At 49.0% G+C, this 21719-nt stretch overlaps 1 protein-coding gene across 1 annotated transcript in view; it reads right to left on the bottom strand.

Moving 5' to 3' along the window:
- The window catches only part of ADAMTS10 (ADAM metallopeptidase with thrombospondin type 1 motif 10), a 103368-nt gene extending 81864 nt beyond the window's left edge, over positions 1-21504 (bottom strand). Inside the window, exons 1-2 of the mRNA XM_037885954.2 lie at positions 20959-21504; positions 2855-3317 (exon numbers count right to left, since the gene is read on the bottom strand). Coding sequence (XP_037741882.1) covers positions 2855-2975 — 121 coding nt within the window. The 5' untranslated portion in view covers positions 2976-3317; positions 20959-21504. The remainder of the gene's footprint in view (positions 1-2854; positions 3318-20958) is intronic.
- Positions 21505-21719: the final 215 nt, after the last annotated feature.

Below are 21719 nucleotides of genomic sequence, written 5' to 3'. Positions count from 1 at the left end.
CTGCAGAATCTTGCCACAGAACAGGGGGTTATATAGCCCCTGAAGAGAGCATGGATCAAATCCTAGCTCTTAGTTCATAAAAAGTGTAGTTACTACCGGCAACTGCTGCAAAAAATGAAAACCTAAGACCGTCCCCGGCGTCTATTTCAAGTGGGTGCAGAAATCATATTCCACTAGCCACAGGCTGAGGAGTCTCTGGCCCCATTTAACAACAGGGCTGATACAAGGTTGGAAACCAGGGATGTAAATATTTAAAAAGTTAACCGTTTAAACAATTAAAATGATATTGTTTAACTGGTTAACTGATGAAAGGGGGAGGGGCTAGGGCTGCTCTAGCCGGCCCAGGGCTGGGGTCGCTCCTGCTGGCCTGGGGCTGGGGGTTAACGGTTAGGATGAGTTAACAGTAAGACTAACGCTGACCGGTCAACTGTTTAATATTTTACATCCCTATTGGAAACATGACCTTGAAAAGACGATTAAGAACCTGCCTTTGGTTTCACGAAAGGAATCCACAATATCTGTTCCAAGTGTGAGTTAGGTTTCAGAGTAGCCGCCGTGTTAGTCTGTATTCGCAAAAAGAAAAGGAGGACTTGTGGCACCTTAGAGACTAACCAATTTATTTGAGCATAAGCTTTCGTGAGCTACAGCTCACTTCAACTTGGAATGCATCCAATGAAGTGAGCTGTAGCTCACAAAAGCTTATGCTCAAATAAATTGGCTAGTCTCTAAGGTGCCACAAGTCTTCCTTTTCTTTAAGTGTGAGTTAGCAAGCAACCTCCCAAACGATTTGGTATTCAGATGCCCCGCATTCCAAATATCCATTCAAAACGCCACAGGGTCCGACCCCAGGGGTCGTCACAAAGGCATTTACTCAACAGAGAAGTCCATCAACTTTTCAAGTCTGGAGACTGGGTTTCAAATCCTGGCTCAGGTCAAATGGTGGTCAGGGCTCTGGTGATCTCAGCAGGCCACCAAAACAACTCTACAGTGTAGCAGAATTGGCAGTCTCTGCTCTGCAGAAGTCCAGGGCTAAAAGAGTAGTGGGTGCTGCAGGTCAGGACTCTGGAGTGAGGTGCGCTGAATGAACTGCACCAGATCCCAGGACTGGAGCTGCAGCGGGTACTGTAGATTTGGACTGAGATGCATGGACAGAACTGAATGGGGGCCAAGGCTTGGCAGCAGGGGGTGTTCCAGGTGAGAATTGGGGTGCTTTGACAGAACTGCATGGGGTAGGTAAGTTTTCACTGGAGTTTATTTAGTGCAGTGAATAAGGTAATGCAGCTGGAGCGAGGTGTGAACTCACTGATGCAGGAAGCCCAGAACATTCAGAACAGGAATTGCCAGAGCCTTTGGCTAAAAGCACCAGAAACTGTGTTTGTTTCCGATTCATTTTCTCTTCTGCCTTTATAAAACTGTGAACTGCACAGCGACAGTGGTGGTTCTGCTTTCAGTCACCTCTTAGTTTACCCCCCGCGCAGGCTGCAGCTGGAGGAGGCCGTCCCATGGATTTGGAGCACAGATGTGGCACTCGGACTGTATTCAGAACTCAGAATAGTTTTGTGGCTTTGTCCTTTCTCTTTGTTCATCTCTGTTAGAACTCTATGTAACAAGCAGACCACAGCCTGATGGCATTAGCCATGTGTGCGAGGGGCCTTAATATAGCATTGAATTTAGCCCGACTGCAGCTAGCCCCATCACCCTGAGTGCACACAATTCCCTGGGGATAATCCAACACCTGTACAAGTTCACTTAAACCCATGCACACTGCATACAGACCGACAATACTCACATCCGTATCCACACACTAACTCATAAATGCATTCAAACAGTCACTGCCAGATGACACGCACATGTTCACAAAAGTACACAGACGGTACAAAAGTACCACCCACACGCAAGCACGTTCAAACCCATAAAATCACCTACACAATTGCAGCCATCTGCACAGACACAGACATTCATATGCTAATACAGACATACACAGACATGCACACACAGAGAAATGTCTGCAAACACACACACACGTCGATATGCACATACACACGCGTCTCCCTTTTCATAAGGCTCTTCGCTATAAAGCTCTTACTCATACTGGGATGCTCCACTCCACTGAAGTGCAATGCGAGGACCCTCATTCTGCTTGCTAAAAGGCACCTACCGCTTGCTCTCTCTAGCTGTCATCCTGGGGCTTGATACAGCCCTTATCAGTTTGCTGGCTAAGCACTGCTTAAAATCAAGGAGCATTAAATCCCACAACAAAAGCATCTCTCTTTTCACAGGCAGAGAGGGGTCTATATCTATGCGACAGGTGTAACAGAGCCAGCCCTAGGGTTCCCCTACTGTAGGCCAAGCAGAGGTGGGTCCTGGGGTTCCCTAGCACGGTGGCTCTCAACCCTTCCAGACAACTGTCTCCCTTTCAGGAGTCTGACTTGTCTTGTGTACCCCCAAGTTTCACCTCACTTAAAATCTCCTTGCTTACAAAACCAGACCTAAACATACAAGTGTCACAGCAGGCTAGTACTGAGGAATGGCTGACTTTCTCATTTTTACCCTCTCCTTATAAAATCGATCAGAGCAGTATAAACAAGTCACTGTCTGTATGGAATTTTCGTTTGTACGGACTTCGCTAGTGCTTTTGACGTAGCCTGCTGTAAAACTAGGCAGATATCTCGATGGAGTTGATGGACCGCCTGGAAGAGCTCTGAGTACCCCCAGGGTACATGTCCCCCTGGTTGAGAACCACTGGACTAGTACAGCAGGACTAGCTTGCAGGTTTTCCCACCTTAGAGCCACCACTAGGGATTCTCCCCCCCAATTCCAGCCCATCTTCCCCTCCCCTGGAGGAAATCCCTACCTTGTGACTGGAATTTGTAACCGGGAGAGTCGCACGCCGCTGTGGTGAAGATGAGAGTCCATGTCAGAAGCCTCCAAGCTGTTGCCATGGTTAGCGATGCTCGTCTCAGCGCAGGGAGCATTGTACCAGCCTAAAGGGCTCTGTCCCAACATGTCTCTCTTTGGGCCACCGCTTATGTAGAGACAGGAGTCCTTGGTCTCTTCCCAGACATCCTCAGCCGCTCCGTGCTCTCCCCAAAGCAGCGAAGCCAATAGGGTCTTTGTAGTGCGCTGTACCCGGGCCGGCGTAATGGCTTCAACATGTGCTAATTAGAATCAAAGGCTCTCGGCGGCATTGCCCCTGCGGAAGAGAGGGTGAGGAGAGGGAGTGGGAGAAAGAGAAGAGAAGCGGAGTAAAGGAGAGAGAGAGGGAATGGTGGGGAAAAACGGAGAAGGAAAGGAGAGAGAAAAAAAGCCAGGGGCAGCTAGGGAAAGCAGAGTGGGCAGGAAGGGAAGAGTGAGTGTGTCAGAGAAGGAAAGGAAAAGAGGGGTGTGGGCAGGGGGAAGGGTATAAATTAAATCAACCCCGTCATTTCATAGCATATTAAAGCCCCGTTAGTCAAGGGGCCTGTTCTCCGGGATCCTTCCCCTTGGGTCATCATTCACACCAGTGAAGAGTGGCTGCCTTTCTCACTGGCTGGCACTGTACCCCCTTTGCACCCGCCGGCCTGAACGCTCAGCTATACCGAGGTCCCTTATACTGCTTGGGCCATGTAAAGGGACCTTAAAGTAATGGCAACTGCCATTTGCACCCACTTTGAGGCCCCTTTGCCCTGCCAACATGGTATCAATCGTTCTTAGTGTAAACGAGGCCCATCCCCTTTCTTGTCTTTGTGCCAGGCAAAGGAGCATCAGGCCCAAGACCTATTTGATCTCTTCAAAACAAATGACGAATGCACGCACAGCGCTGCTGCTCTGGCAGAAACATTTTAAGGAGGGGCAAGAGTTATGTTTCAGAAGCTGCCGCTCAGAGAATCCCCTCAGCAACACAGCGAGCTGGCTGGCTCAGCAACAGAGATCTCAAGAGAGAGAAAAGGGCAGAGCAGAAGTAGAAGGCTCAAGGTGGAGCAAAGGGTCTGAGTTCAAATCCACGCCCTAGGACAGTCTCCCCTCAGAATGTCATGTGTCCCCTAGAGGGGAATATAATTGCTCATGGGCCATAGGAGTCCAGAGAGCACCCCACTGCTCAGATGCTTATCAGGCCATCTTCAGTATAAATAACGGGGCTGGAAGTTTTGGCATATCATCCATTCGGCTCCAGGTGGCAATACCAGTGGTCTCTATGAAAAAGTCAACATTTACCACCCAGTGGCATCTGAGACGCCACCACCATTTTCAGTCCTTAGAACAAGAAACAGATGAAACAAATGAATGGTATCATGTGGGAAACATTGACTCTGTAATGCAGTGATACTCAAACCTCTGTGGTTCGGCAGCCAAATTAGCAATCATCATTACCCCAAAGAGCCACAGTCGTGTGAATTCATTGTCGATTTGCTATATATTCAATCACACAGGGTTTTAATATCACGTGCTGCAAAGAGCCGCAGGAGACGCATTAAAAAGACACTTGCGGCTCCCGAGGCTCAGTCTGAGTGTCACTGCTGTAATGGTTCCACAGTATTGTGAGCAGAGCCGCCTCTGTCAGGGTACTCAGTCAGAGCTAAAGGATGCAGTCAGTGCATTTTGCCTTTTGAGCTGTTCCTAAATAGATCAGGAGATTCTTGATTGTATTTATTTGAAATGATTTGCGAAGAGTCTTGGCCTCTGGATCAATTCCACACAGAATTATCAATTATCCGCAATGTCCATGTAAGGAATTCACATGGGGTCGGATGGTTATATAGGGGCGTGGTTTCATTTCTGTTTGCTGATTGGATGGCCTTTGCAACTGACCAATGCTGCACAAATTTACCGACTGGATACGGAATTCCAAATGTACTCCCTAACAATATTTGACTTTAAATGTCCTGTTTGCGAGTATCATCTCTAACCAAGCACAAATGTTCCTAGAAAGAGAACACAAAAGGGTGAAAGCTGCAATCAAATTGAAACTGGATTTCAAATTTGAACGTGTAGTCACGGACATTGTTTTTCAGTATTTGCTCAATTCCAGCACTGGCCATTGCTGGATGGGAAATGCAGAAGGTGCGTTTTTTTCAACCTTAAGATAGTTATTTTGGGTCCGAGTGAGAATTTTGACTGAGGGTCTGCAAATGGGAGTGACTTTTATGTTAACCAGAGAGATCTGAATAACTACTCATCCCTCTGAACACTTTGAATAATGAAGCATTTTGAATCATTAACCCGTTGCCTTGTCCCATATTCTTAATGCCTCTTATGCTTTTAATTAGTAAAGGAGGGAGGTATAGTCTAGTGGACAGACTACAGGATTGGGGAGTCAGGACTTTTGGGTTCTATTCGTATCTCTGTCACTGACTGACTCGCTCTTTGATCTCAGACTGGTCATTAACCTCTCTGTCCTTTGGTTTCCCCATCTGGAAAATGGAATTAATCTTATTATTTATATTATTTTATATCTTAAGATTCTCCACTGCCCATTTACACCCAGATCATAAGAAAGAATTTGGCCCAAGAGCCACCATCCTCTCACCCCCCACTCCCTGGGTCCTGCTGTAGCATGGTGATGCATTATGCTGCATTTGGGATGTCACTGCCAGATCTGGGGTGACAGACTGGGATGCTACAAAACAGACAGAGCGTGTGAATGCTCCGGCAACAGGCTGCGGAAGATGGGCTGCATAGAAGGATACGTGAATTCAAATAGAAAGAGCTTTTATGCTAACAGGAGGATGGCAGGTGATGGGTAAAGGGAATGGCCTGCAGTTCACAGTAGGGTTGTGCATTCTGCAGGAACGGGAAGAAACCTGAATTGCTCTGTGTTTTGTACTTCTGTTTCTAGGTTTGGGGAGTTAATTTTGCTTTAGAAAGATAAAATAAACCAAAGATACAGCTTCCTTGTGGCATTTCCCTCAAGAATTTAAATACCACGATCTTGTGTTTAGTCCCATAAGTGGTTCCTTCAGACATTACGATAGTTAATATTTTGTTACACTAAATACTAATTGGACAGGAGAAGGAATGATGCAGTACCTACCTGTGAACGCTAGAGGGAGTCTGGGGGAAAAACAGGAGATGGTGCAAGAGCCTGCTGTAATTTGTGTAATTTGTCTCAAAGTTTCTTTGAGACCCCCTGACCCCATCACTGCAGCCTGACTAGCTGACATCACAAACCCCGTCATGGCTCACCCTGTTTTCTCAGGTTACTCTGTCCACTACCAACTGAGAAAGACAAGCCTGGGGCAGGGTGGCTGTGTCATTCCCATCCCACCTCCATGCAAGAGAGGTTCCCTTGAGCAAGAACAAAATGTCCCCTGAGCCCATTATTCACTTGGCCTGTGAATCCAGAAACGTCTGGGATCTCCAAAAAGCAATGCTGTCCTGGCAGAACTGAGAGAAATATTCTCCAGGCATGATGCTGGAGTCCCCAAGGCTTCCTGATTTCATTGCATGCCCGAGCAGCTCCTCTGAGAAACTAGCATGGAGCTTCATCTCAACCTTCTCCTCCCGGAGCTTTTCCCGGGTAGTCTCCAGTCTAGCTATTTGGCCAGTCACACTCTAGACATTATCTTTAGCCTGGATTTGGGCCCTGGGAGTCCTTGTTAGACAGTCAACTCATCCAGGATAGCGTCAGCTCTTTCAACCTACTGATAACAGTCTGACCGTATAGACTCAGGAAGCCAGTCAACTTTCAGAACATCCTAAAAGAAACCGGCCATCCAAATAAGCAGCCACGGCATGGAGATCTAGTCAAACATTTGGAACATATACTTTCCACTGTCATTGAAACCTTAGTACCAAAAGTCTCTGTCCCATCACTCCACAGACACCCATGGCTCTCAGATGACCTGCGGAAAGGAAGGAAGCATGAAGGTCAATAACAAAAACTGTGAACAGATGGTGACAAAAGCATAAGCAATTTGTTGCAAAGAATGTTCATCTCAGATTAGGTCACACAAATCCAAGAGGACCCCTCAGGTACACTGATGAACGCATACAGAACCCGCGATTCCATTTCTGTCCCCATGGATTTGGACTCTTCATATCAGATGCAAGTCCTGGAAGCACTGCAAGATCTCAGAGACACCACATGCAACTTTGTCCCACACCCTTTTTGGCTTATTAAGGACAGCCGGTAACTCTTGGGCACCTTGGATGAACGTAGAGGTCTTCCCTCTCAAAGCCTTGCAAACTCCAGCTAGTAATTAAGAAACGATCGCTTGACACAAACTTGGCCAACTATCCAGTATGGCTGTCTACAGGCTGGTGTCTAACCTCCCATTTCTAAATTAGGTGCATGAGAAGCTAAGCTTCCAACCACACCCGATTGCCATCAACATTCTGTATCCCTTTAAATGGTAAGCCAGGTATGGCTCAGAGATGACCTTGGGTGTGTTATTAAATGAATGCTTCCTTGCTATGGACAGCGGGGAAGTGTATTCCTGGCACCAGGCCCTTCTCTCAGTCCAAACCAACCGAGTTATAATGGGTATCTTCAGTTCTCTCTCTTAAATTCTCATTGGAGGAGTCCTACAAGGTTTTATCTTCTCACACATGTCGAAAAGACTATTAGAAACCCTGGGTCCAAATGCCAAGAGTAGGCAGATAGAACACAATTGTCTATGCCCTTCACATCCTACACAGAAACCATCATCTCCCAATTATGCCATAGCCTCAGTGAAGTAACTACATGGCTGCAGAACAGCTGGCCAAAGCTTGATCTTGGGTTACTCTGGTCACCAAGAACAGAGAAATCTGGGGGGCTGGTAGGCAGGACTATCCCTGATCCCACCTCTCAATAAAGTAAGGCCAATGTGGCCCATGCCACGGGGTCACGAGGCAGTGACGTAGCGGTGTCCAACCTAGTGACGTTGCCACATTGCAACACGACCTCCAGACGTACCGGTGAACGGAGAGTAAATTTAAGAGAACAGCAAGTGCAATCCTGCAGCCAAACCGACGCAAAAGCTCAGACCTTGTCCATCATGATTCCCTTTAAAGCTGCATGATTTAAACTGCACAAGGGAGAAGGGAAACAAAAGCCCAGCATGGGCTTGCTCTCCCAAGTCAGCATTTTTAGACTCTATTAAGCTTTGAGATTCCAGCTCTTAAACTTTGTCCTACTTCCAAGGTTTCTGGACAGAAAGCCTCTCAGCTGAAGTATATTTCCCCTGGGCTTTACACTCCTAATTTGTCTTGTTTTTCCGTTGTTGAACCAGCTTCCTCAAAGCAGTTATTATTTCCTGTCGCTCTTCCACATCTCCAAGACCCTGAGCTGCAGTGGCCATGACTTCTGACCTCCCTCCTATCCTCTTCCATCTTTCCCTCCCCCTTTCCCTCTCATTTATGTTAGCAGCTCCCTCATCCCCAAAGGCATCAAAGCCTGGGAGAGGTTGCAGAGCAGGGAGAACCCTTCAACCCTTGACCTCACAGGGAGGAAGATCTGTTTTTAGCGCCACAGGTTGGGAATTAGGGCTGTAAAATTCCCCTGAACTGCAGTGGGGGAAGGGCCCAAGCATTGATGCACAGGGTGGTAAAAATGCATCCCCTTTTCCACAGCACTCCACCTCTGAGACCCCCAATGAGCCTTTATTCTGGGAGGGAAAGACCCAAAACAAGGAGCAGAGGAGGAGGGAAGCTGGAAGACCAGCGGGCTCCTCAGTTTCTTTAATATGTATAAAGTTTTCCAGAATGTTCGTTTCAAGATTTAGCCTTCAGGATGTCAATAATACACAGGCACAAACAGGCAGGAAGCCCCCAGCTCTGTGCACGGGGGCGGGGGGGGGGGGGGGGGGGGGGGCTCCAGAATCTTCGGCTCTTATGAGGCGGGGCCACGTCCAGCAGTAATGAGGCCCAGGGTACAGCGTGACCTCTCCGGGTCTCGTGCCTGCCTCACTTGGGTCGGTTCCGATTTGCTCCTTTCCTAGGAATTCATTGTACTTGGCAGACGCTGCCTGATAGCTAACACTCCCAGCTGCCTGTGCCAAGGTGGCTTTCGCTGTGTGAACTCTTGGGCTGTGGCGTGAGTACAAGGCGGCTGTTTGGATCCCTGGCTCTCAAGAAAGAAAGACAGAAAGAAAGAAAGACAGAAAGACAGAAAGGACAACTGTTACTAATTTCAACATCGGGTCTGCAGACAGAATTCCCTGAAAGCCTGGCTTTTTGGCTCGGGAGGCAGCTGGATGGGAAGGTAATAGAAAGCAGATGGGCTCTGATTTGGCCCAAGAGGAAGGTTCAAGGTGCCTCCTAGTGCAGAGGAGAGGAACTTAAATACTTTTAAAGACGCAGGGGCTTGCTGGTTCCAGGTTTCTCATCCAGCGTTTGCAATTTATGAGCTCAGGTGTCCCTTTCCCTTTTTGAGAGAGAAATAAAGACAAACGCAGATTTCTGCTTCCAGCACGCCCCGGTGGGAGGAAATACTTGCGAGCCCCTCTTGCCAGCCTGTCCCCATCCCCCTTCCACCTACACACCTTCCCTGATGTGCGGTGCCAGCTGCTGAAAACAAGGAGAACATAAAGCTCCGGAATCCGAACTTCCAGACGGTGTTGTTCTCTTAGCTAAATAATTAATGAATGAATGAATACCTGGCCTTTGCCTATGCCATCACAACGTAGTAACAGTTCGTGCAGGCTGGATACACTCTCCAAACCAGAGGAACTCAACCACAGAGCACTTAATTAATGCACCGAGTCTGCTGCCCAGATCCAGTGCGGGTGGTTGATATCGTAGAATCATAGACTTTAAGGTCAGAAGGGACCAATATGATCGTCTAGTCTGACCTGCACAATGCAGGCCACAGAATATTTCACCCACCCACTCCTGTAACAAACCTCTATCTAACCTATGTCTGAGCTATTGAAGTCCTCAAATTAGATCAGGAGCACACAGCTCAAAGGAGGAGGAGGTTCCAGGGGGTGAACGTGCTAGGCTGGAACTTGTGGGACTTGGCTCCAATTCCCTGTTCTGTGTCCCACTTCCTGGGTCACCTGGGGCAAATCACCCAAGCGATGTCTACACTCTGGACCTCGCATCGGCATGGCTGTAACTCCGCAAGGTCTCCTGCGTAGCCGCTCTATGCTAACAGGTGAGTGCTCTCCTGCGGACACAATTAGACCACCCCCGACGAGCGGCGGGAGCCGTGTGGGTGGGAGAGCCTCTGCTGCCGACAGAACGCTGTCCACACCAGTGCTTTTGTCGGTCAAACTTATGTTAGTGTGTTTTTCACACCCCTGACCGACAAAAGTGCGAGGGTAGACATAGCCTTAGTCTGTCTGTGCCTCAGTAAAATAGCACTTTCCCAAAACACAGGGGTGCTGGGAGAATCCATGCATGAAAGATTGAGGTGCTCAGGGCCATAAGTACCATAGGTAGACACCATCCAGCCGGATAGTTTCCTTATGCCAAGATTTCTCATCCTAAACAATCACCGTAAACCAAATCGCCCCATCTATCTGCTGCACTCCTACCACCACCGCTACGGACCAAGACCAGAAAGATGCCACTGTAGGTCAGCAAGGACCTGAACTGAGGAAGGACCCAGGACTGCTGCAGAGCAAAGACCTTGCAGCGGGAGAGGTTCAGCATTCATCCAAATAGTCATAGACTCATCCTGAGATTATCCTAATCTCTTCTCTCTGAAAACCAGCCTCTTTCATTAAATGCTAGAGCTGCTGCATGGAGACCTGGAGAATTCTGGTTTGGAACCTTTGCTGAAATATGGCTCGCAGACATGGACCAATCCAGTCAAAAGGTGAAGGAAGGGTAGTTCCGTGTCATCCCAAAGTGCGGTCCCAAACCTAGTCTGGGTTATTCTGCTCAGGGGTATATAGTAACCAAGGCCAGTATCACGGATTATTGCACAATTGTCCATTATCAGCTCTGAATCATAGAATCTCAGGGTTGGAAGGGACCTCAGGAGGTCATCTAGTCCAACCCCCTGCTCAAAGCAGGACCAATCCCCAATTTTTGCCCCAGATCCCAAATGGTCCCCTCAAGGATTGAACTCACAACCCTGGGTTTAGCAGGCCAATGCTCAAACCACTGAGCTATCCCTCCCCCCGAAGAGGGGAGTTTTGTCCACTGATGGAAATAAGATAGTCAGCTGGGCCATTGGTCTGATTTCTGTGTTCCTATGAAAGGAACAACCCTGCAGAGATCATTCAGATAAAATGTGAAAGCTGAGAAATTTGTGACCAAGAGAACTCCAAATTGCTTAACGGGGACTGGCATTTCTTGAAAGCCAAAAGCCAGAGCTGCTGTTACCTTTGCCAGGCAGTAGCTGAAGGGAGGCCATGGCTAGATCTCCAGAGACAGCCCTTCATTCATTCCCGATGGCCCACCTGCACAGCACCCCTAAGCCACCAGAGAAACGGTACCACAGAGAGGACACCATCCTCAAGGGCTGTACCCCCTAGTCAAGCCTCTCTTTATTAGGATGTTCATTATTTTAAACATTAATTTCCCAGACGTGAAACTCATTCCTATCGACCAACTGCACATCTTTGTTCTCTGCTCTTTGAAAGGAGAAACGGGCTGTCCAGTGGGCTTGTTCTCATGGTGAAATATCACCAAGTCACCGACTCCAACTGGCCACCTGGCTCCATGCGCCTGAACCCGATTGGCCATTCAGTTGGATGAGAGGCACAGCCAGACAGGTCTGTTTTGAAGTGAAAAATTCATAAAACACAGGGATTTTAAAACTGACTTGAATTTTGTTTTAGTTATTTTGTTGAGGGAAATGAGCCCTTTTCTGAGTTTTTAACCACATCCAAACTCCATCAAGTAGCTTTGCCTCTCATTGCGAAGTTCTCACATGCCTCAAATGTAGCAAGTTGTTTGTTACAGGTTGGAGGAACAAGACAACCGGCCTGCCACTCACACACCGGGGAAATCAAAGTATCGGCCCCAGAAGTGAATGGCGTGCGTGTCTGCCTGGGGTCTACGACACCCCTGGGTGGCGGTGTCACCTTCCCCTCCCTTCCCCTGTCTAGCTGGGGGTTTCTGCTGATGCTGATCGTGGCAGTATCTGAATGCCTGGCCCATAAAATCAACAGCAACGTCCCCAGCGCACGAAAGGCTCAACACCGGTCCATTCTGCAGCGGGCGGCATGGCTCCTGGACTGGCCACAGCTGCCCGGTTGGTTGCACTGGGATCAGTTTCTCTCTGGATGCAGGAGGGCTGGAAGGAGCAGAAACAGAGGAAGGATTGCAGGAGACACCAGCAGGCTCAGAGCCGGAGAGTCTCCTGCCTGCCAAGGTGAGGGCATAAGGACTTGAAGGGAATAGCTGGGTTAGAAAAAGCCTCTCAAGACCAACCTGCCTGCTTGCCTTTGAAATGGAGCCCTCAAAGCAGATCCCATTTCTCATGGCTCCCGCTCCGCTGTCTCTCTGCACGCTCCTGGCTCTCTAGGAAGACACCAAGCTGCCTCCGAAAGGCGTTGGCGAGTCCCAACTGCAGCCGCTTGGCTGCTCGCAAGCTGGGCAGTGCTGGACAGTCTCAGTTTTTCGGGGCTGCCGGCCAGCAAGGGGAGTTTGTGTTCATTCTCCTAAGCTCTCTGCAGGCCCGTTCGGGCTCCACAGGAGAGAACACAGTTACCCTTCACTTCCCTCCCCGCAGCCACAGCCTCAAGCAAGGAGCCAACGTAGAAGTCATTGAGAACTCAGCCCTGCTCTCGCTGGGGAGAGAACGCCAGCCAGGAAAGCAGGGTTCTGATTTCCCCGGGCCTGGGGCAGAAGGCACCGCATTTTAGTGGGAGGCAGCCAAGTCCAAGACAGGGGGTCAGGGATTCCTGGGCTCTCTTCCCTGCTCTGCCACTGACTTGCTCTGTGATCTTGGAGGCATCCCTTGACCTGTCTGTGCCTCACTTTCCTCATCTGTCGCATGGGGATCATGTTACTTGTCCAGCTCCCTTGTACAGGCTTTGAGAGCCTGATCCAGGAGGTGCTATAGACATGGGGGCAGCGCCTCCTGTCCTGCCTCGCATGGCAGCATCTGCACTGGGTCTGAACCCTAGTCCTTGGACAACCCAGGGTAACCCTCTAGGCCAGAGATAAGACAGCTATGGACTGAGTGACACAGGAAGCTCCCGCCCTCGAAGGAGACACCAGCCCCGGGACGTCTTTTGCTTTAAGGAGATGAAGCGAAGCGTTCCCAGGCAGGTCCCCTCTCAGACAGGAGTTACGCAATGGCTTGGAGCAGTTCCACGTGATCCAGACTTGCTGGCCCCCACTGGCTTCAGTGAAAAAAGAACAGACAGTGACTGAGCGAACGTATCTGCCACCGACGTGCGCGGGCCTGCGCATGCCATCGAAGCGTGGGCACGCACACGCCACCTTTGTACAAGCGTGCGAGCCATCAACACATCGGCTTGGGCGTGTGCAGGTGCCACCTACACTTACATGTCCGTGTGCCATCCACGTGTGCATGCATCTCTGCATGTGTGTACGTCCGTGTGTGCTGTCTACACATACATGGATATGAGCCATCTCTGCGTGTGCGTGTCATCCATGCACAAGCATGTGCACCATCTACATTACTGTGCACCACCTATACACATGTATGTCTGTGTGTGTATACCACCTACGTGTGTTTGTCCGTGTATATGCCACTCCCATGCCTGAATGACTAGGTATGTATTCCATCCACACAGATGAATCTCTCTACACGTGGGTCCCTGTCTGCTACCTGTGCTGGGGGGGGGGGGCTACAAAATTATAGGGGCCAAGCACTTGAAAATCTGACCTTGAGTTCTTTTGAAAATCTAGCCCTACCTATCTGACGTGTGTATGTAATACTTATTCCTGCCAGGAGAGCAGGGGGCTGGATTAGCTGACCCCTCGAGGTCCCTTTCAGTCCTATGATTCTGTGATTCCATGTATGTGTGTGTGTGTGTGTGTGTGTGTGAGAGAACACTGGACAGATGGAACATGTGTGTGTGTGCACGTGTGTGCGCGCACACACACACACGTTTATTACAGTCTCAGCTGACAAAGAGAGCTTCAGGATACAACCATAAAATAAATCAATCAATCAGCAAACCCTATTTCCACCGGACCCAGAGCCACAAACACCTGCTTGAGTTGTTACCGTTCCACTGTGCAGACTGATCGTTTGGCACTCAAGGCCTCCACATCAGCTCTGCGGCCCCTGCACCCTCTCCCGTCAACTGGATCGTTGACTGCTTAATAGTTGGCAGTTCAGCGGGATCGCCGCCTCCGGCGTCCCGTCCGCAGACATAAGCTACGCTGTGTGCAACTGTGAATGGCCCCCCTATGCTCCGAACAGTTTATGGGGTTCGGGGTGGGCAGGAAATATGGACTTACCACCTTCATGGGTGTCAGTGAAGGCAGCTTCCCTCCCACTCCTCTTACTGCCCCCATCCCCCTTCCTTGGCAATACCGCGATACCCAGCACCGTCGCTGGCTCCACTTGGCTTGCAATAAGCGTGTCGAGGCTCGGAAAAGGATGGAGCATTCATGGTTCTACACGGGCAGTGAAAACACCACCCCCTCCCCCCGCCCCGCCTACAAACAAAACCTCATGGCCTGATTCCCCACTGCCTAGAGCCTTGGGCAGCCAACTACATCTGTGCAAGCCTTATACACCCACTGTCCACGGGCGTTAATACCTGCACAGGGCCGTGGAGAATCAAGCCCACAGGCTCGCTGGGCGGCACCAGTGACCACGCCACCGCAGAGCCAGTCTTGAGCTCTTCTTTCAAGCACAAGTCCCACTGATTTACTTCAGAGGAAGAACTTCAGGACTGAGCCCTACAATGGGACGCAGGACGAGTGACACGGCAATGCCTTGCAACTCCACAGCGCCTGTCATGCCCAAAGGTCCCGACATATTTTAACCGCAAGTATACAGCGAATCTGACCCTGAGCTCTTTTGAAAATTTAGCCCTGCCTATCTGACGTGTGTATGTAATACGTAGTCCAGCCCTCTGCTCTCATGGCAGGACTAGCTGACCCCTCGAGGTCCCTTCCAGTCCTACGATTCTGTGATTCCATGTATGTGTGAGAGAGAACACGGGACAGCTGGAACGTGTGTGTGTGTGTGAGAGAGAACATGGGTCTGCTGGAACGTGTGTTTTCACTAGGAGGGTGGTGAAACACTGGAATGTGTTACCTAGGGAAGTGGTAGAATCTCCTTCCTTAGAAGTTTTTAAGGTCAGGCTTGACAAAGCTCTGGCTGGGATGATTTAATTGGGGATTGGTCCTGCTTTGAGCAGGGGGTTGGACTAGATGACCTCCTGGGGTCCCTTCCAACCCTGATATTCTATGATTCTATGTGTGTGTGTGCGAGAGAGAGAGGGAACATGGGACAGATGGAACGTGTAATCACTTCACTCTCTCTGGAGTGGAGCGCAGCAGGTGTTTAATGCTGGACAGTGACACTCCAAGACAGCAAGTGGCGTGGGATTAAAGTGGGTGCACAGCTGTACTCAAAACCTGGGATGTGCTGGGATGCGGCGACTCGGACCTCTGGGGGGGTCACGGTGGATAATCAGCCGAACAGGAGCTCCCAGGGCTGGAGCCAAAAGGGCTAATGCAATCCTTGGATACATACACAGGGCACTCTCAAGTAGGAAGGCTATTATACCTCTTGGCACCGGTGCGACCGCTGCTGAAATACCGTGTCCTGTTTGGGTGGCCATAATTCAAGAAGGATGGTGATAAATTGGGTTCAGGGAAGAGCCACGGGAATCATCGAAGGATGAGAAAACCGGCCTTCTATTGAGAGACTCCAGGAGCTCAATCTATTTAGCTTAACCATGAGAAGGATAAGGGATGACTTGATCACAGTCCATAAGTACCTGCTTGGCGAACAGAACTTTGATCATAGTTTCCTCAATCAAGATAGAACAAGATCCAATGGCTGGAAGTAGAATCTAGATACAGCCTAGAAATAAGGTACGAGTTTTTAATAGGAGGGTAAGTAACCATTGGAACACCCCTGGCAAATTTTGGATCAAGACTGTACTGTAGGCTCTGCTCAAACAGAAATTAATTCAGGGACATCCTATGACCCGTGTTATGCAGGAGGTAAGACTAGAAGATGTTCACAACCATCCCTTCTGGCCTTAGAATCTCTGACTATTGTGGGATGCGCTAGCTACCTAAAGTAACAAGGGGGTGGGGGGCTAGGGGATTCTGAGCGAGTATCACCGCTCTAGGACCTATGGGATGAAATTAAGCAAAGGAAAAAATCTACACTAAATAGCAGGAAAAGCTTCCCACTGCTGAGATCTGCGAGGCTGACAGGAGGGAACTGGTCACTGCTTTCATTGTTTGCATTACTTAGACATGGCCTGGACAATACACTGCGTGGAACCAGGCCCCACTGGTTGAGGGTGGGCTTGACTGATTGAGGACTTCCTTCTCCACGGCCCTGCAACTCTCAGTCTGGTTTTTCTAGCTTGGCCCTGTGCAAATGTGTGTGGTCACCGCCCCGAGGTGTACACCATCCCAGTCAGATGCCAACGGATGGTGGCTAAAGGTCCCAGACGTCATGGGGGGAGCGTGTCTGACAGAGGGAGGTGAAGGAAGAGGGGCGCGTGAGGGAAGGAACATCCATGCTCTTCAACTCCCAATAGATCGGTGAGCAGAAATCAAGGCTGGAGTTAACACTGGCCCAAGCAGCTCCTGGAGGGAAGGGGAAAGGTACCTTGGAGCAGCAGGAGAACCAGCGACAGTATGGGCCTGAGGAGGAGTGCTGCCCAGGAAGCATTGCAGAGGGAATGGGAGTCACACTGCTGGGCCCTGAGTTCTAGATGGATCTCATGGAGTCACAGGGTTTGCAAGTCATGTCTCTTGCCTCCGGCTCTGGGCTCCAAATCCCTCTTCAGATGGGAGCATGAGAGGTCAGCTCGGATGGCTCTGACCTGCCGAGATTTAAGCGTCCCTTTCTCCCCCATCTGTGGGCTCTCCCATGGAGGAAGCATATCAGCCAGACTATTTAGTTTGGATGGGACAGGGCAGACTTGCCAAAATGTGTAGGTTTCTAATGAGGTAGCTGCAACTCAAAGGCCACGCAGCGTGCTATCTGTGCCTAGTCACTGACGAGACACTGCAGTTCATCGCTTTGGAATCTGGGGCTGTTAGCTGGACAGGGGATTGAACTAGTTCTTTTGTTCTGGTTTCAACTGAAGGGTGAAATCCTGGCGCCATTGCATGGCAAAACTCCAGGTATTGCATGCACTAAGCTCAACGCATGTTAGGACCAATACTGATGAAGATTTTGCATTCAGTTGGGTTTTGCAAACCTAAAAGGAGAAGAATCCTGTTAGTGACTTGCTTTTTCTTTAAAAATTAACTGAAAATGGAACAGAAGAACAGTCATCCTGGGTCAGACCAAAGGTCCATCTAGCCCAGTATCCTGTCTTCTGACAGTGGCCAATGCCAGGTGCTTCAGAGGGAATGAACAGAACAGGTAATCATCAAGTGATCATAGAATATCAGGGCTGGAAGAGACCTCGGGAGGTCATCTAGTCCAACCCCCTGCTCAAAGCAGGACCAATCCCCAATTTTTGCCCCAGATCCCAAATGGCCCCCTCAAGGATTGAACTCACAACCCTGGGTTTAGCAGGCCAATGCTCAAACCACTGAGCTATCCCTCCCCCATCTGCTGTCATCCATTCCCAGCTTCTGGCAAAGAGAGACTAGGGACACTATCCCTGGCTAATAGCCATTGATGGACCCATCCTCCATGAATTTATCTAGTTCTTTTTTGAACCCTTTTATAGTCTTGGCCTTCACAACATCCTCTGGCAAGGAGTTCCACAGGTTGACTGTGCATTGTGTGAAGAAGTGTTGGAAACCCAAAAGCAACAGCATTGGCCTAGGACAATCAACAGAAAGTGAAAGCGACTAGAAAGGGTGCCGCTGAATAATCTGTTTTCACTGCCCATGCTGACTGAAACCAAAAAACAAACAACCCACATCACTGGAGAACAGTCAGATCCTCAGCTCGTGTCAATTGAAGCAGTAGTGCCACTAACTTCAATGGAGTTACGCTGACTGTAAAGGGATACCATCAAGTTAGGTATTTCTCATCTCAGTTACTATTAACCTTGGATTAGGTCTGAAGACAGTTTCAGTGTGATTCTGCTCTGGAAACGGACCCTCAAAATGGCCCCATGGGTTCCCATGTTTCTTATGTAGGAATGATGCCACATCAGATCCGATCGGCTTACAAACCAGAAGGTGGTTTTCCGAACTAGCCGCTCTGCAGACCTTGCCCGGAATCGGAGAGCCAAGCTGTGTTCTTTCTGGTTCCTGTGTCACCCAGACATCTGAGCCTAAACTTCGCCATAAAAATCCAAATCCGCCTTGAACCTTTCTGAGGTTGAGGAAGCCTGGTTCGCTTTCTGTGGGTTTTCACCCGATTGGCACTGCCCCTGCACTTCCTGGACACTGTTGGTCTGGGAAGTGACAAATGGCTGAGAGGCACGTCCCATGGCATTTCTGGCTTGGCATGAACTCAGAGTTGGTCTATGGAGGTTTTCAGAGTTAAGGGGGCTTTGGATACGGACGGAACCATCCCACTGACTGATGTTCTCCGCTCACGATGGCCCCAATACAGTTCTTGTGGAAGTCAATGAAAAGACTCTCCCATCGGCTGAGGCCGCCTCAGAGCCGCACTGTGCTCACCATCTCCTGGACCGGTGATGCTCCCCTCTGGGTCACCCGACTCCTCCAGAGCATTGTATTCCTCCATTGTCAGGGGCTCAGTGATCCATCTTGTGGCCAATGGGTCCCGGGTTCTTTGCACTTGGTGCTGCCATCTAGTGGCCGGCTGCTTAAACTAACAGACAACACCCGTGACCTCTACGCTTTATAAGTACAGGAAGTCAAGGATTGCTGGTTATTCAGTGTGGCTGCTTAAAGCACACTTATATTCCTTGTACGGGAGGGGGAATCTGTAAACCTCGGGGCAGCCAATAGCCCTCCCTGAATCTAACAGCTCTCGTTATCACGAGTTTTGTTTGGGGCATTCCAGGCCCAAATGACAAGTGTTCTATCTCCCATGCCTTGTCCTTGTGAACTGGGAAAAGGGGTTGGTTTACCCAGAAGATTACAAGAGCAAAATCTATGTGATTTTGACCATATGGCTAAGAGTGAGTAGGGCTAGAGAACCAAATATAAGTGTCTGGAAGGTTTAAACTCCAAGGAGGGGAAAGGAATGTACAGGGAGGTCCAATGGGGGTATAACTGAAAATAATTGGATGAAATGGAGCACAGGAAACACTTGGTATGTTTAATATAAGGAACTCTTCCTGACAGTGAGATTTATAATCAGGGGATCATTTCAGAAAAATTCTGGGGCAGGACAAAGTTGTGTCAGCAAATGTAACATTATATGTGATATTATGTCATGCAAAGTCATAGTGGGGGTTGGGGTGGAAGACATAATCAAGCCTATAGACCTATAAAAGTCGGAGAGGAGCAAAACAAGGTTTAGGGGAGCAACTGCCCCCTTGCCCCATAGCAAATGATGCCCCCGTCTATAATTTTGTGGAAACATGGGACCAGCTGGGACACGCACAGATACAACACCACCACTGCAAACTATAATTCAGTGGAACTGTCTCCCAAGAGAAGCGACGACAGAGTCACTGATGGAGACATTTAAAACTAGACTGAGAAAAGCACTGGCGAACAGACGGTAGGGAGGAATCTTGCGCTGGCTGGGGAAATTGACTAGATGGCCCAATAAGTCATTTCCCTTTCCCACAGCTTCCAAGCGTCTATGATGGATCCAAACCAAAGTACCAACAGAAATCACAGACCCCGAGAACCCTCGTGACCCTCCGCACAGCTGACGCCAGACCCTGAGCTGTCAAAGTCTAAACCCTACTGACAAAAACGGATAAAACCGGGACAGAAATCCCATCTGGCTGCTGTGTCCGAGCAGGATAGGGAGTCTTCTCCCATGTAAACAGGTAGCGGTTGCCATTAGAAAAACTCAAGGCTTACAACCACTTTGATATTTGACCAAATCACTGCTGAGAACAGCCTCCCCCAAACTGGCCCCAATTTGAAAATTTAAATCTTGCCGCACAGCCCTAGCTGGCGCCAAAGGCAGAGGGTAGCAGCCCTTCCCCAGCGCTCAGACCAGCCCAGCGTTCAGTGCCTCTCTTGATTTTATTTTGTTGGACTGGATCACCAAGGTTATTTTATAAACTCCTTTCTATTTATAGTACAGCTCCACCAACCCTAATGAGATAATCTGCTGGCATTTCTCCATGGCTAATATTTACCTTGATGTTTAAAATAACATGGTCCAGGGGATTAAATTAGAAAAAAAAAAACCTTTAAAAATATAATCAAGGCAGAGAAACAAATGACTAGTCTGAACTGCCAAACGCCGGATGCTGCTCACAAAATTAGCGGCATTGTAGTTTTTTGGGGGCAGACAGTTTATAAGCCACATAGTACAGGAGGGAAAGCAAGCCTTGGCAGTGCATGAAGTCAGAGAGAGAGAGAGAGAGAGAGAGAGAAAGCAGTGTGTGCTTATTCTCAGGAATGAGGGCAGCTAAGAACATATAATTCTCCAGCACGATTACAGCTTTGTGGCTTGGTAATTAAGAGTTTCACCCCGTAGCCGCTTTGCAAAAGGGACTCCGATTTTAGAACAACAAACATGCAATCAGAGGGCTTAGCCCAGTCAAAGCAGTTGACTGGTGTGTTTGGGAGCGACAGAGAGCAAGCGAGAGCAAATGCCTGACTCCCGCTGTTTGCAGACACTCTGAAACACAACCCAGAGGTTTTATGGAAACTCTGAATGTTGGAGACGGGTGAACATGGTTTTCATTCTCATAAATGTTTTTCCAGCATGCAGTATTCCTCAGCCTCATTCCTTCAACCGGAGACCATTTGGATTTCAAAGAATATCTGCATAACCCCCCTCCCGTAACCCCCACAAGCCCAACCGCTGAGAGTTTGCTCTGCAAAGATTTCTTTATTAAGAAAGCATATTACCTTGGCTATCTTTTCCCCCTTTTTCTTCTGTTCCCCCCTTCTAATCTGCCAGGATCTCTTCTTTTTCCCAGCAGCAGCCAAAAGCTTCTTTCTCCCTCCTGTGTGTGTCAGAAAATTTCCAGGCTGCCAGGGTGTGCGTCGCCCTTGCTCAAGTCACAGCAGAATAGCCTTCTTCTGTCAGAGGTCGGCAGCTCTTGAGTGAGAGGCTTTGCTGAAAAGTCTCCTTTCAGGAAGTGAGCGGTAATCAGAGAACAGCTTGCAGGCAGCATGGATAGGAGCTGTTAAAAAAAAAAATAAAAAAAATCACCGCTCGCTCAGGAATTTTGCCAGGGATACACACACACACAAAAGTCAAAACCCCACAAGGCCATAAAAGCCCTGCCCAGACTGATGAAATCACTAAAGAAGGCAGGCCTTTTCTGCTACAGAATAAAACTACTCAGTTTCCCTGTTCTAAAAGGAAATACTCCATCCCTTACTTGATTTAATGGGACCAACTTTTTGCGCTGTGTTTGTACCGGGCCTATCACGGTGGGGTTCTGCTCCGTGACTGGCGGTCCTAAGGGCCACCGTAATTACATATGGTAAATAATTATAATAATTAATGACCAGGAAACTAGAGCAGTACGTGTACCCCTGGGGGTACGCAGAGGTCTTCCAGGGGGTACATCAACTCATCTAGAGATTTGCCTAGTTTTACAACAGGCTATGTAAAAAGCACTAGCGAAGTCCGTACAAACTAAAATGTCAGACAATGACGT

This window comes from Chelonia mydas, chromosome 25, assembly GCF_015237465.2.
Source record: "Chelonia mydas isolate rCheMyd1 chromosome 25, rCheMyd1.pri.v2, whole genome shotgun sequence".
NCBI lineage: Eukaryota > Metazoa > Chordata > Testudines > Cheloniidae > Chelonia > Chelonia mydas.
Note: the sequence above shows the minus strand (reverse complement) of the source record. Positions and strands in the feature narration are given on the sequence as shown.